The sequence below is a fragment of the Geotrypetes seraphini genome, chromosome 6 (assembly GCF_902459505.1).
Source record: "Geotrypetes seraphini chromosome 6, aGeoSer1.1, whole genome shotgun sequence".
In the NCBI taxonomy this organism is placed as follows: Eukaryota; Metazoa; Chordata; class Amphibia; order Gymnophiona; family Dermophiidae; genus Geotrypetes; species Geotrypetes seraphini.
The window spans coordinates 179,635,717-179,650,054 of NC_047089.1; the positions used below are offsets into that span (position 1 = coordinate 179,635,717).

Sequence of the window (14,338 nt, forward strand, 5' to 3'; positions counted from 1 at the left end):
GATGGGTACATATCACATCAACACCTGCTGGAAACTGAAAGAAGACTGAGGTAAATAGAGAAGGAAGTATATTATATACTGTCCCACAGTTTTGTTTTCAGTCTCCACCTGCTGGTCATGATTGGATATATACCCATTTGTAAAGATTAACCTCTACTGGTCTGGAGAGTGCTAAAGAATTAACATTTTCTGTGCGTACAGTGTGCTTTGTGTTTTTTTAAATTTTGAGGTTAGCATTATGTATTAATAAATAAGATTATATTGTGTGTATGAAAAATGGATGGAAGAAATTGCGTTACAATTAGTATTATTATGGGGGTGGGGGTTAGAGGCAGAGCTGGGGCGGGGATATTCGGTTGGTATTTGTTAGGCTTAGGGGGTACTTGGTTTGAAGACGTTGAGAAACACTGATCTAAGGCCTTCAAGCATTCCTCACTGTAGGCAGAATCAGCTTCTAGCTTGACAACTGCCTAATAAATTTGGTAAAGAAAGTCTTTCAGTAGGAGATTTAGCCCTTAGTGGAGATTTTTCCAAGATGGTGTCATAAGCCTCAGCTGAATCAGACTAAGTCAGAGTCATAAAAGGGCTTTGGTGAAGGAGTGCGTCGAGAAGATTGATGCCGGCGTTGAGACCGGTGTCGATCTGATGACGATATAGGATGTGACACTCTTTTACGCTTTGAAGACAGTGAGGGAGAGCGATGTTTTATTTTCGAATCTCCTGAAGAGGAATGATGCTTATTGGACTTGGAGCATCGAGATGAAGAGGAAGAATGACGATGCCTCGATGAACTGGAGCAGGGCCTCGATAGAAAATTGGGCCTGCGATGAGATGGTCTGCGCTTGGGCATGGAACATCAATGCCGCTCTGGAGAGCCAGTGTTGGTACCACAGGACCTGGTGGCCTTATGCTCAGGCTGGGCCAGTACCGAGTGAGGGATTCAATGTTGGGGTAAGGAGTTTAAACATATCACTCACTTGGAAAAGCGCATCGAGCTTTTCACAGAATGAAAGCACTGGTACCTTTGATGCCGTGTTTTGCCTTGGAGATGATGACCTCGAAGAGGATGCACTCCTCGATGTAGGAGAGGCAAGATGCAAGAGAGATCGTCGCTTGGTCGGCATCAAGGGACTCAATGCAAGGGTGACCTGTGACACCTGTTGGGAAGTTGGCAGCTTCTTAGCTGGCTTACCAGGCGGAGTGATGTCTCTCAAAGCTGGTGTCAATGTCTTTGACGTCGAAGGTTGCGACGTCTTCTCTGTGTCCATGCCGGTGCCAAACAATTTTTCTCGTTGAAGTTTCCAGCTCTTGATGGAACGTTTCTGCACGGTAGAACATCAAGTATAACATTCTACACGGTGTTCCGGGACAAGGCACTGCAAGAACCAACTGTGGGGATCAGTGATAGAAATTTGCCTTTGGCACCTGCAGCACCTTTTAAAACCCATTAACAGCCGGGACATCAAAAAAGCGCCTTAGCCAAATCGAACTCAATGGCTGAGAAAAGAAAGTCCACAAGGAGAAAAGAGGAAAAAAGTTTCCCTGCTTTTTTTTTTTTTTTAGAAAATTAAGTAAATTAAAATTAAGGAAAAATTAATATGTGAGAGGGAAGGCAAAATGCAAAAAATTTGAATGGCGTTCAACTTCTTAACTCCGTGGAAAACTAAGAACTGAGGAGCCACGAGCAGCGTTGGGTGGGAAGGCACTTGCACATGGGTGGTGTGGGCAGTTTGTAAACTTTCTCAAGTTCTTAAAGTGGCGATGTACTTTTAAAGCTGTCCATACTGGGCCTCTGTGGATGACGTCACCCACGTGTGAGAATATGCTGCCTGCTTCTCCTGCGATAACGTGTAGTATAGTTACTTGACTGGGTGAAGGGGGCACGTTACTTCACTTTACCTATTTAGCAGTTGTCTTGTGATTCCACTGAAGGCTCTTTCATCCATTACTCTTTCATTCTTCAAGACTTCAGTCTAATGAACAAGAAAATATTTAGTTATGCTTCTATAACCTGTGATGTACCACTAATAACCAGCAAACACTCCCCCTCCAAATGGTGAGAATATACAGTATTTCTATCCTTCCTTCCCATTTGGGAGCAATGCAGTACCAATGAGTAACTTCTTTCCCTCTCTCATTTCAAGCAGTGACACCAATTATTGACTCCCTCCTCTACTGATCACCAAATCAGCAACACATCTTTCCCTCCTCATACATACAGTATAACCCGAGCCCCTCCTTCCTCAAGCAGTGACATCACTCAGTGGATTTCTCTTCTTTTGCAGTAATTCCTGGTGGTAGAAAAAGGGTATTTTTATGGTAGAATTCTCACCTCATTCTCAGTTTGTTTCTCTTGTTCATCTGTCAGTAGGCTCCACATGCTTCGTTTTAATCTCTTCATATCCATCTTCTTGGCAGTCTTAGCATAATGAAGTTCAATTTTGTTTACCTAGAATAAAAATCCAACATCAGAGGGGAAAAAACCCCAACCTTAGGCACAGAAACACATATCATGTCATCGGAAATGATAAACAGTTGTTTGTGACCGATTCTAAATGAACTAAAACTAAATACTGATAAGTCTTCATTCTCTCCTCCATATATGGTATTTTTTTTTCCCAAAGTCTTTATTCATTTTTCATCTTACATCAAGTACACAATTTTACATCAATTGAATTTCTTTCAGTTGTTATCTTAAATACATGTAATTTATTCCCTCCCACCACCCTTCCCACAAATATTTAAACATATATGGTATTTGGCTTCCTATAAAGGATTTTGCTCTAAGGGGTCATACTTGACAAAAATCTTAATTTTAAACATCTGTCATCAAGAAATGCTTTTTTTTTTCTAACACTAAAACAAATATGTTGTGTTCACCTCCATCTGAGACTTCTCATCAATATGCATTTCGCTTACATAAATTAGATAGTTCCAAGTGTAATAGATGCTGGCATTGTCATCTTGAAGTAGGAACTTTAGATCATTTAGTATACTATTGTCCCTTGATACTGCAATTTTGCAGGTCTATTTGGGACCAAGTAAATAATATATTAGAAAATCCAGTGGCTTTATCTTATGATACTATTTTATTTGGTACTCTTATGAGAGCTAAAAGTCAACTATCTGCGAGTAATAGCAAGCTTCTTTTTTTTTTTTTTTTTTTTAATCTTTATTCATTTTCAAATCAAACAAGTGCATAAAAATGTATCATAAAAATAATTTCAATATAGCACTGTAATTATCTAACATATGAACTATAACAATGTTAAATTCCCACCCTCCCCCACTTCATCCCATGCTCAATTAAAGTAGAATATGCAATATTATACAACAATATTATAACATCTCATATTTAATTACATCCCAAATCCACCCTCCCCCTTGAGTGTGCTAGATAAAACTAAGAAAGAAAAGGAACAGAAAGGAACGATGTCTATTTATCACAATATTTTTCCAATGGCCCCCATATCTTTGTAAAGTTATTATATGTCCCTTTTTGTACTGCTATTGCTCTTTCCATCTTAAAAAATATGGCACAACGAATTCCACCAGAATGTATAATTAAGATTCTTATGATTTTTCCAATTGTTGGTAATATGTTGAATGGCTACCCCTGTTATAACTAATAAAAGTTTATTGTTATGTGATGAAATTTGACTCTTTTTTTCTCATAGCCATTCCAAATAAAACAGTATCATATGAGAGCGCAACATGGTTTTCCAATAAAGAATTTACTTGAGTCCAAATTGAATCCCAAAATGACTTATTATTATTATTACTGTAATAGCAAGCTTCTATTAGTAATGACAGGGGTTGCCATGCAGCTTATTTTGAGAAACTGGAAAAACTGGGATAGGTTAAGTTATTCATTTTGGTGGGAAACCCTATGTTTTACTTATAAAATGGAACGTTGTTTGGCCACACAACAGGGACGATTTAAGAATTTTATGGATGTTTGGGAGCCATTGGCTAAATATTGTAAAGAGGAATAATTTTTCAATTTGTGGACATGTAAACATACACATCCTGGGGAGGTGGGGGAATGGAAATGGTATTGATATAGGAATTTATGAATAGTTTCATCAAGATTTTAATATATTTGTATTGGGTGGGAGGAAGGGGATAAAAATAATAGAGCATTAATGTTATACATTTGTTGTGCTTGGTTTGTAATACCCATATTTGTGATTCATTTGTTGCACAATTGTAGCTTGAAAAATCAATAAAGATTTATTTAAAAAAAAAAAAAAAAAACTTAAAAAAATATGCATTTTGATTCTTGTCTTGGTCATCTCTACATTCGACTATTGCAATTCTCTGTACCAAGGATCAACTCTAAGTCAGGACCAACAGAAGCCAACACGGAATATGTCATCTAGTTCTTGCGGCTGCGCCGTTTATGTTCTTCTACAGCTGAATTTAAATTACAGGCTCAAGAATTATGACAGCAGTTTGTGAATAGAGGCTATTCAGACAAAATCATCAAGCGAGCCTATAAGCCCAGAGAGCCTATAAGCCCAAAGAGAACATTTGCTGTTGAGGAGCAAGAAACCCCTAATGTCATCTATGGCGTGTGTATTACCCTATTCATTCTGAGTGTTTCAGATTAAGAAAATCATTCAGAGGCACTGGTATATACTACAGTCTCATGAGGAATTCAAGAACCCACCCCGGTTTGCTTACTCACAGGGTAAAAACATTCGCGAGCTAGTGTCCAGATCTCAATTCTTGAAACAAGTGCCACATGTAGAAGCTGCTGTAAAAGGACTTCAATGTGGACACTATCATGTGTAGACATGTGTTAACTACAAGCACAGTACATTCTCAGCTGCGACATATTCATCATTTACAGTATAAAACTGATTGTGAATCAGTGGGATAGTTAACCTCATTGAGTGACCATGTCATTTGTACTATATAGGTCACACTGTACGGAGCATCAGTGTAAGGAAAGATAGTGGAACATCTCAGCAAAATTCGGCGGGGGGGGGATCCAGCAGCTCCATTAACAGCTCACTGGCAGGAAAAGCAGCATATAGTGGATGAATTAAAATATGTGGTGCTGGAATGCCCCAAGTTTCAGCGTGGTGGTAACATACAGGCATATCTTTGGAAAAAGGAACAATCTTGGATTTACTACTGGCAAGCAGTTACCCCCCTCAGCCTCAATCGTGAGGTCGAGTGGTGGGTGTTTCTACATTAGATTCAGGGATTTAATAGGCTGTGGAGAGAGTGACGGAGTGGAACATGAAATGCAGTTTTGAAGAACTGAAGGTACCCTCTGGCAGTGTCATGGAAGTTTTTAAACAACAAACAGCAAGTAGTATCAAAATTCTGAAACTTCTTTATTATGAATTTATTGTAGGCAAGATGATGTCCTCTTGGTCGTCATACAAAGTGGTGGGTTCTCAGAGGCAGCCCGCAAGGGCGAAACTTGTCGTAACCCGATAGTATCATCACAGTTAGCTTCATTGACTTTACCAGGCTATGGACTTTTTAGCGTTCAGACCTCTACAGTGAAGTATAGGAGAGACAAGAGGAAAAATTTGGAGTGGATTCCATCTGCAGATGCACACAGCTTTAGGGATATTATCCATCTGTCTAGAACAGTGGTTCCCAACCCTGTGCTGGAGGACCACCAGGCCAGTCAGGTTTTCAGGATAGCCCCAGACCCCTTATAAAGGGAGTGATGCCAGATTTTTAATATTTGGTTTTATCTGGACTGGTACGACTTGGATAAGATGTTAAAATTTAGAAGGAACATCAAGATTACTTTGAGGAAGAGTCCTAAGGATCATATTTATTCAGATTTAAGAAAAACAAAAAATAAAAAAAATACTACTAAAATGTAGAAGGAAAGGCAAAAAAGAATGAGAAAACAAAACAATGAACTGAAAGAAATAACCAGAACAAAGAAAATACAAAAAGTAGAGCAAAATGAAGAAATCACTAAAGTGTAAACCAGGATTTAGAAACTTTTTTTCTCGTTATTTTTAAGATGAAAAAAAATTGCATATACAGGTATAAAAATATATGAAGCACAAATTCTCCAGCAATCTGGATGAAAAAGAATATGGCTTCTGACTAGATATTCACATCCAAGAGACAAGATGTGATCTACAGTAGAGAGAAACAAGGAAACAACCTGCAATGCTTCAATGCATGAAAGTATTTACTTACAGAAACACTTTTGAGTTACCTTTTGTGGTTCATCAACCAGATTATCCTCTCCATAAGTTGTAATGTTAAATATGTTGCTACCCACATTCTGCCTACATTCACTTTCAGGATTGGCTGTAAGTTCAAACATCCCATCAGTCCCCTGGAAGTCATCATCATCACTATCAGCAGCCTGTACAGAAACACCAAACATTTTCATTGTATATAAAAATTCAAAGAAGTGAATTAGCAAACTGAACTAGTGCCATGAATAATGCTTTATTTAAATATGTTAGAAGAACTGGCAGGCCAGATTAGGGTTCACTTGGAATTGCTACTTTTTTGATTCAGTAACCAAATGACATTTGTATCTAGTTCAAAACATGCTTAAGCAGGCAGACTCCAGTTTAAGAACGCTCAACTTACCTCAAACTTGTACTTATGAACCGGGGTACTGCCTCTCCCCTTCTTGTGCAACGTGCCCCTTTTTCTCCCTTCCTGTCCAAACATGACCCTCCTCTTCCCTTCCGGTCCCAACACACCCCTCATCATCCGCCTCTGTTCCACGTCCCAAATTTGTGCCTCCCATGGGTGTTTATCTCCTCTGGCTGGCTCCCTCCTCCCAGCCACACTTCTGTTGACAAAGCTGTGAGCGGTGGCTTCTGCACGTGGTCTGCTGGTCTTTGCAATACCATGATTGGTGGCTCATAAATGCAGCCCACTGACCCAGAATCCTTCCCTCTGCCACCAATAAATAAGTCTTGCACATGGCCAACATCAAACAAGTGAATAAAAAAACCTGGCAGCAACATAGCATTCATGTTAGGAGCAGAAAACACATTTCAGACATGTTCCTGCCTTTCCTAGACAGGAGGAAGGTCGCCTGAGGCCGTGGGCAAATTTGACGCGCTTCCCGCCAAAACACGAGGGAAGGGCTATTAGTAAACTGCAACAGTAAAACCAAATGTGGCACCGAAAACCAACAGACCACCATCAGCAGAGGAACCCCCCTCCCAGAATGGGCTGTAGGAGAAGATCGGGGCTCACTCCCCCCACCCCACCGGCCAACACACAAAGTGCATGAGGTCAATCAGACACCCAAAACTGGGTCTTCCTCGAGGCAGCCGGAACATGTTGCATGCTCGCCAGCTGCATGCACTGAACGGCTCCCACAGAAAATGCACTTGTTCAGCAAAAACCCACGCACAATGCCGTATAAAAAATGGCAGCCTCAAGCCCCTCTCTCTCTCTCTCTTTTTTTTTTTTTTTTTAAATAAGCCTCCATTTATTTCTTGTGTCTTTTATTGTATATTCTTATATTTTCTCTCAGCTAGCCAGATGTATCAAGATCAGGCAGACCCCACTGGTACTCTAAACTGCAGGCGTGGCCGGTACATTGTCGCCACACTACAGTTGAGGCATCTTTAAATCTAGAAAACCTGGGGAGGTGGGGGAATGGGGGGAGGGACTAGACTCCTTTCAAATGTGGCACCCCCGAGAGGGTCCCCCCAAGCTCAATCCAGACAGACAAAGGGATAAGAAAGATTCATTAACCAGATCCAAGAGGCCTCAACAAACCTCAGCACAGACTGCACACAGACCACTCTACCTGCTGGAGACTGAGAAAGAGGGTCTGCACAGCCCACTTGTACTGATCTCAAAAGTTAGTGTCTCAAGTCTCCAGCTGGCAGAGGAGCGTAAATCTATCCATTTCTGTGCCGTACTGGAGCGACAATAAAGAAAGTAGTAATTTTAAAAAAGTTAGTCATTCTCCAAAAAAATGCTTAATGGGAGAGATGCCCACCCTCTCCCGCTGCCATTCAAACCCCCCCCCCCCGTGCCTAAAACGACCCCCCGCCCTCTCCACCTTACCTTAGTTAGATGGCTGGCCAGAGTGATGCCTACTCCCTCCGGCCAGCTGGCTCACTTCTTAAAAATGATGGGCTTTCCCCTACCCGGTGCATCTTGGGATGCATCGGAAGGGGCCTGAAGCTTTGATTGGTCCAAATTGTTTAAGGCCTCTCCTATGGGGGGGGGGCCTTCTGCATCTGGGCCAGAGCCTTAGGCCCCTCGCTAGATGCATCGGCGAGGAACCTAAGGCTCTGATTGGCCCAGAAGCCTAAGGCCCCACCCATAGGAGGGGCCTTAAACAAACTGGGCTAATCAGAGCCCACCATTTATAAAAGTGGGCCAGCTGGCCAGAGGGAGTAGGCATCCCTCCAGCTGCCCATCTAACTAAGCTAAGGGGGAAAGGATTGGGGTAGTTAGAGGCAGGGTGTAGAGAGTTGTGCGGGAACAGAAATCCCACCCATCCCCACCAGAATCCTCTCCGTCTCCACAAGGAATTACCTCCATCCCCGCCCATCCCCATAAAAAGCAGCAATTACTTCTGACAGAATCATCAATTCCACAGTTTCTTTTGTGTTTGCGCTGCTGTTTTCCTTGTGGAATCTTTTGGTGGAACCCTTTTTTTGTTTTCTTTTCAGGTAATTAACTTATAAACCCCCTCTTTTACTAAGGCTGACGTGTCCATTATATTATATGGATGAACCCTGCTTCCAAAGCCTTCCATCCCTGTTGGAGTCCCGTTGGCTAGAGGGGGATCCCCGTGGGCCAGAGGGGTTCCCCGTGGGAGTCCCGTGGGTTAGGGGGATTCCCGCGATCCCCGTTCAGATCTCTAGCAGGGTGTGTGTGTTGCCTAGGGGGGCTGGGGGTGTGTTGCTTGGCGACGGGAGAGCGTAGGCATCTCCCCCGCTGCTGGGGGGTGCTGGTTGGTGGTGGGATTGGGCATCTCCCAAGCTGCCGGGGTGGGGGCAGATATGGGGGGTTGTTGGGGTGTGCTTGGTGGGGAGAGAACGTGCATGTCTCCCGCTGTCGGGAGTATGTGGGGTTATTAGTGTCGGCAATGCAGCAGGAGAGAGAGGGCATCTCTCCTGCCGAACTTCAATTTGAGTTGTTTGTTTATATTTTATTTTAATATGCGTGTTGGAGGGGGGGGCACTGATCAGAAAGTAAGGCAATGATAGCTCAGACCTGTTGGTAAATTTTGGATGTAAATGTGGCACAATGAGGTTAGAGAATCACTCGGTAATTACAGAGAATCGCTTGGAATGATCATTTCAATATTAATTATCTAGTTGTACTACATTTGCATGGCAGTATCGGAGACTGCTAGAAAACTCGGAAAAGACCTCCCTAAGCCGTTTTGATAATCTGCCGTTAAAATAAGTGCAACATTAAATCAGCTGAAACCGATTTAGTGAGCATGTTAAAGGAAGATTTTTGTTATGAGAATCTATCTGGCCCTAAGTTAACTTTTATTTTAGCTAGTGAGGGATACTTAAAGATAATCAACATATTTAATTAATGGACTCTGGTCATTCTCCAAGCATTCAAGATCATGGGGATTTTACAGTATCATTACTGCTGTGCCTCTTTAAAAAGTTATCTTACGATTAATGTCTTATGTGCTCTTGTTTCCTGCCATTTGTTTCTGTACTTCTCTTAAATCCAGATTATGCACAACAGGATTAGTTGAGTCCTCCATTATCCTCTTGCTTTTCTCACCTGCAAACCAGGACAATAATTGGATGTATCATTAGGATTGCTGTAATCATATTCTCTGATCCCACCATCATTCTGAGAGAGTTCGCTCTGCACAGCCATCTTTTTAAGCTGAAATGGAAGTCAGGGAGACGGTCAAGTAAAGTGCTTTGGCAAGAGAGGTAAGAAGAAGCAGGACAACCCCTCCCCCCCCAACTTCAGCACAGGATAAAGGAAATAATGGTGTGAAAAAAAGCCAGGACTGAAGTAACAGTAGAAACATGGGGGAGAAAATATCAATTAACTAGTTAGAGAAAAAGGCAAGCTAAATTGAACTTGATAGCATGTATAGGGTATACAGTCTTTTAGAATCTAGTCAGCACATAGATACTTACCTGTAACCAGGTGTTCTCGGAGGACTTCAGGCATATATTCTCACGTCGGTGACATCATCCATGGAACCTAGCATTGACACTTCCAAGTGCACTGTAACTTTATATGTTTTAGACAGTGCCCATTCTATGTGCATGGCATGCCAGTGCCTTCCCGCCTGACGTCAACAAGCAGAAGCAACAGTTCAGTAACAAAGCTAAGAAGTCAACTAGGGGAGGCAAGTGGGTTGTGAGAATATATGTTTGCTGTCCTCAAAAACCACCTGCTTCAGGTAAGTATCTCCAAGGACAAGTAGATGTAATATTCTCACATGCGAGACTCCCAAGCTGCTCTGGATGAAAATAATGGATATATAAAACATTAGCCTGGTGAAACCCCAGAGGGTTGGAGGAAAAGTTGGCGTTAAGGAACTAAAAAGATTTTGCAAAACTGCTTGTCCAAACAGAATCTCTCCTGGAGTTTTGTTCTAAACAGTAATGAGAGGTTAAGGCAATGGTTCTCAAACTTTTTGGGTTCACAGCACACTATAAAACATGAACATTTTTGATGCACTTTGGACACAAAATTTAAAAAATATTAATTAAACTATGAAGTAAAAAAGTCAGAAAGCTATGAATAACCTTGTTTTAATAAATTAAGTGTGATTGTGTAAAACATGAGTTTGATGCTTTTTGGTGAGTTTCTCAATGTTGGAACAATGTTGGAACATATATGAGACAAACATATCCTCATTTCATCTTCAATGCATTGAAGTCAAGAAAAAAAAACCAACCCAAAAGGTGTGTCTCATCAGGGAGAACTAAGAAGAAAACCAGTGACTGTGAGAAACACAAAATCAGGAACATAAGAATAGCCATAGCGGATCAGACCAATGGTCCATTCTAGCCCAATATCCTGTTTACACAGTGGCCAATCCAGGTTGCAAGTGCTGGCAAAACCCCCATATAGTAGCAACATTCCATGCTACCGATCTCAGGGTAAGCAGTGGCTTCCTCCATGTCCTGTCTCAATAGCAGACTATGGACATTTCCTCCAGGAACTTGCCCAAACCTTTTGTAAAACCAGCTACATTTACTGCACTTTCCATATACTCTGGAAATGTGTTTCAGAGCTTAACTATTCTCCAAGTGAAAAACTATAAAGTAAAAAAGTATTTCCCTGTAACTAAGTGTCCCTTAGTCTTTGTAAGTTTTGATGGAGTAATAAAAATAAATAAATAAAAATTGATTCACTTGCTCCCTTTCTATAACATAAGAACATAAGCACATAAGCAGTGCCTCTGCCGGGTCAGACCACAGGTCCATCCTGCCCAGCAGTCCGCTCCCGCGGTGGCCCAAAAACAGGTCAAGACTTGTCTGAATTATCAGAAGGGGCTCCCTTGCCACCTTGGTTTCTCATTTAAGTCCTGCCTTCCTATCGAAGTCCTAGCCCTCCGGGTCTTGCACATGCACGACCAGGTTGGTTTATACTCATTACCTGGTTAACTTCCTATACTTGTGTTACATCCCAGCTCCTCCCTCATTATCCCACGATCCCTTTATCCCTCAGGAATCCATCCAATCCTTGTTTGAATCCTTGTACCGTACTCTGCCTGATCACTTCTTCCGGTAGCGCATTCCAAGTGTCCACGACCCTTTGGGTGAAAAAAAACTTCCTTGCATTTGTTTTGAACCTGTCTCCCTTCAGTTTCTCAGAATGCCCCCTCGTATTTGCTGTCCCCTTCAGTCTGAAGAATCTGTCCCTATCCACCCTCTCTATGCCCCTCATGATCTTGAAGGTCTATCATATCTCCCCTGAGCCTCCTTTTCTCCAGAGAGAAGAGCCCCAGCCTATCCAGCCTCTCAGCGTATGAGCAGTGTTCCAGCCCTCTTACCATTTTCATTGCTCTCCTTTGGACTCTCTCAAGTACCGCCATGTCCTTCTTGAGGTGCGGCGACCAATACTGAACGCAGTATTCCAGATGTGGACGCACCATTGCTCGATACAATGGCATGATGACTTCCCGTGTTCTGGTTGCTATGCCCTTCTTTATGATGCCCAGCATTCTGTTGGCTTTTTTCGAGGCTGCTGCGCACTGTGCAGATGGCTTCAGTGATGCATCCACCAGCACACCCAAGTCTCTCTCGAGTCTGCTGTCTCCCAACAATACCCCCCCTAATTTGTAGCTGAACAACGGGTTCTTTTTCCCTATATGCATGACCTTGCATTTGTCCACGTTGAAGCGCATTTGCCATTTGTTTGCCCAGTCTTCCAGCTTGTCCAGGTCCCTTTGTAGGTCCTCACACTCCTCCCTGGTCCTAACTCTGCCGCACAGTTTGGTATCGTCTGCGAATTTTATAACCTCACACTTTGCCTCCTTTTCCAGGTCATTGATGAATATGTTAAAGAGTAAAGGCCCCAGCACCGATCCCTGTGGCACACCGCTCGTGACTCCCCGCCAGTCAGAATATTGACCCTTTACTCCAACCCTCTGCAGTCTACCCGACAGCCAGTGCTTGATCCATCTGTGCACATCCCCTCCCACCCCGTGGTTCCACAGCTTCTTAAGTAGCCTTTCATGTGGCACCTTGTCGAAAGCCTTTTGAAAGTCGAGGTAAATGATGTCTATGGGCTCCCAATTGTCCACCCGACTGCTTATTCCCTCAAAGAAGTACAGAAGGTTCGTTAGGCACGACCTTCCCTTACAGAATCCGTGCTGGCTTGTTCTCAGTAGGCCATTCCTCTCGATGTGCTCGCAAATGCCGTGCTTGATCATAGCTTCCACCATCTTCCCTATAATTGAAGTCAGGCTCACCGGCCTGTAGTTCCCGGGGTCACCCCTCGATCCCTTCTTGAAGATGGGTGTGACATTTGCCAATTTCCAGTCCTCTGGCACCTCACCAGTTTTCAAGGATAGGTTGCAAACATGTTGGATTGTGCCCGCTATTTCCTGTCTTAGTTCCTTCAGAACCCTTGGGTGGATCCCGTCCGGGCCCGGTGATTTGCCGCATTTTAACCTGTCTATCTGTTTGAGGACATCCTCCCTACTTATCTCTATGTGCTCTAATTTTTCAGCCTGTTCCCTACTCATGAGCTCCTCTGAGTCTGGTATATTAGATGTGTCTTCGCTCGTGAAAACCGACAAGAAGAACGTGTTCAACCTCTCAGCTACCTCTTTATCCTCCTTAATCACTCCCTTCCTGTCCCCATCGTCCAACGGCCCTACCTCCTCTCTCGCTGGTCGCTTCCCCTTAATGTAACTGAAGAATGCCTTGAAGTTTTTCGCCTCCTTGGCCAGCCCCTCTTCGTATTTCCCTTTTGCTTTTCTAACCTCCCGGTGGCATTCCTTTTGGCATTTCCTGTGCGCCTGGTGATTTTCCTCTGTTGGGTCCTTTTTCCATCTCCGGAAAGATACTTTTTTGTCCTTTATCGCCCTCTTTACTTCTATTGATATCCAAACCGGGTCCTTTGATCGCTTGTTCTTGCAGCCTTTCCTGAAATTGGGGATGTACATTCTCTGTGCTTCCTGCAGGGTGTTCCTGAATAGGGTCCAGGTGCTTCCCACAGTCTCCATCCTAAAGATGTTTCTGAGCTTCCTCCCCACCATTTCCCTCATAGCAACGTAGTTCCCTTTCTTGAAGTTCAGCGCAGTTGTTGCGGTCCTCCTAACTATGGGTGTCCCTCTTTCTAATATGAATCTGATCGTGTTGTGATCACTGTTGCCTAGTGGGCCTCCCACTTCTACCCCTCTTGCAGGCCCCCCTAATCCGTTTAGGATGAGGTCAAGAGTAGTACCCCCTCGCGTCGGTTCTTTGACTAGTTGCTCCATGAAGCAGTCCTTCACAGCTTCTACAAATCCTGTCTCCCTAGTGCAGTTGGAGTGACCCGTACTCCAGTCTATCCCTGGGTAGTTGAAGTCCCCCATCACTGTTACACTTCCAGTCCTGCACTCCTGTCTCAATTCCGTTTCCAAGTCGTGTTCGACTCCCTCTGGCGTACCAGGTGGTCGATAGTACAGCCCCAGTTTTATGCCCGCACCCTTGTTTCCCGGTAATTTGACCCACAGCGATTCCAGCCCCTCTGCCTTCGTTGCCATATCCATCCCGACCGAGTGGATAGAGTCCTTTATATATAGTGCTATGCCTCCCCCCTTTTTGTGGGTCCTGTCCCTCCTATAGAGCTTGTACCCCGGCAGCGCTACATCCCATTGATTTTCCTCTGTCCACCAGGTTTCTACAATTCCATTTATATCTAGGTCCTC

At 43.2% G+C, this 14,338-nt stretch overlaps 1 protein-coding gene across 2 annotated transcripts in view; it reads right to left on the reverse strand.

The window, feature by feature from the left end:
• NCAPH (non-SMC condensin I complex subunit H) overlaps nucleotides 1–14,338 on the reverse strand; it is a 144,692-nt gene that overhangs the window by 12,400 nt on the left and 117,954 nt on the right. For both annotated transcript variants that reach the window (XM_033947621.1, XM_033947620.1), the window contains exons 13-16: nucleotides 9,730–9,837; nucleotides 6,203–6,355; nucleotides 2,333–2,449; nucleotides 1,900–1,973 (exon numbers count right to left, since the gene is read on the reverse strand). In XM_033947621.1, the coding sequence (XP_033803512.1) occupies nucleotides 1,900–1,973; nucleotides 2,333–2,449; nucleotides 6,203–6,355; nucleotides 9,730–9,837 (452 nt within the window). The remainder of the gene's footprint in view (nucleotides 1–1,899; nucleotides 1,974–2,332; nucleotides 2,450–6,202; nucleotides 6,356–9,729; nucleotides 9,838–14,338) is intronic.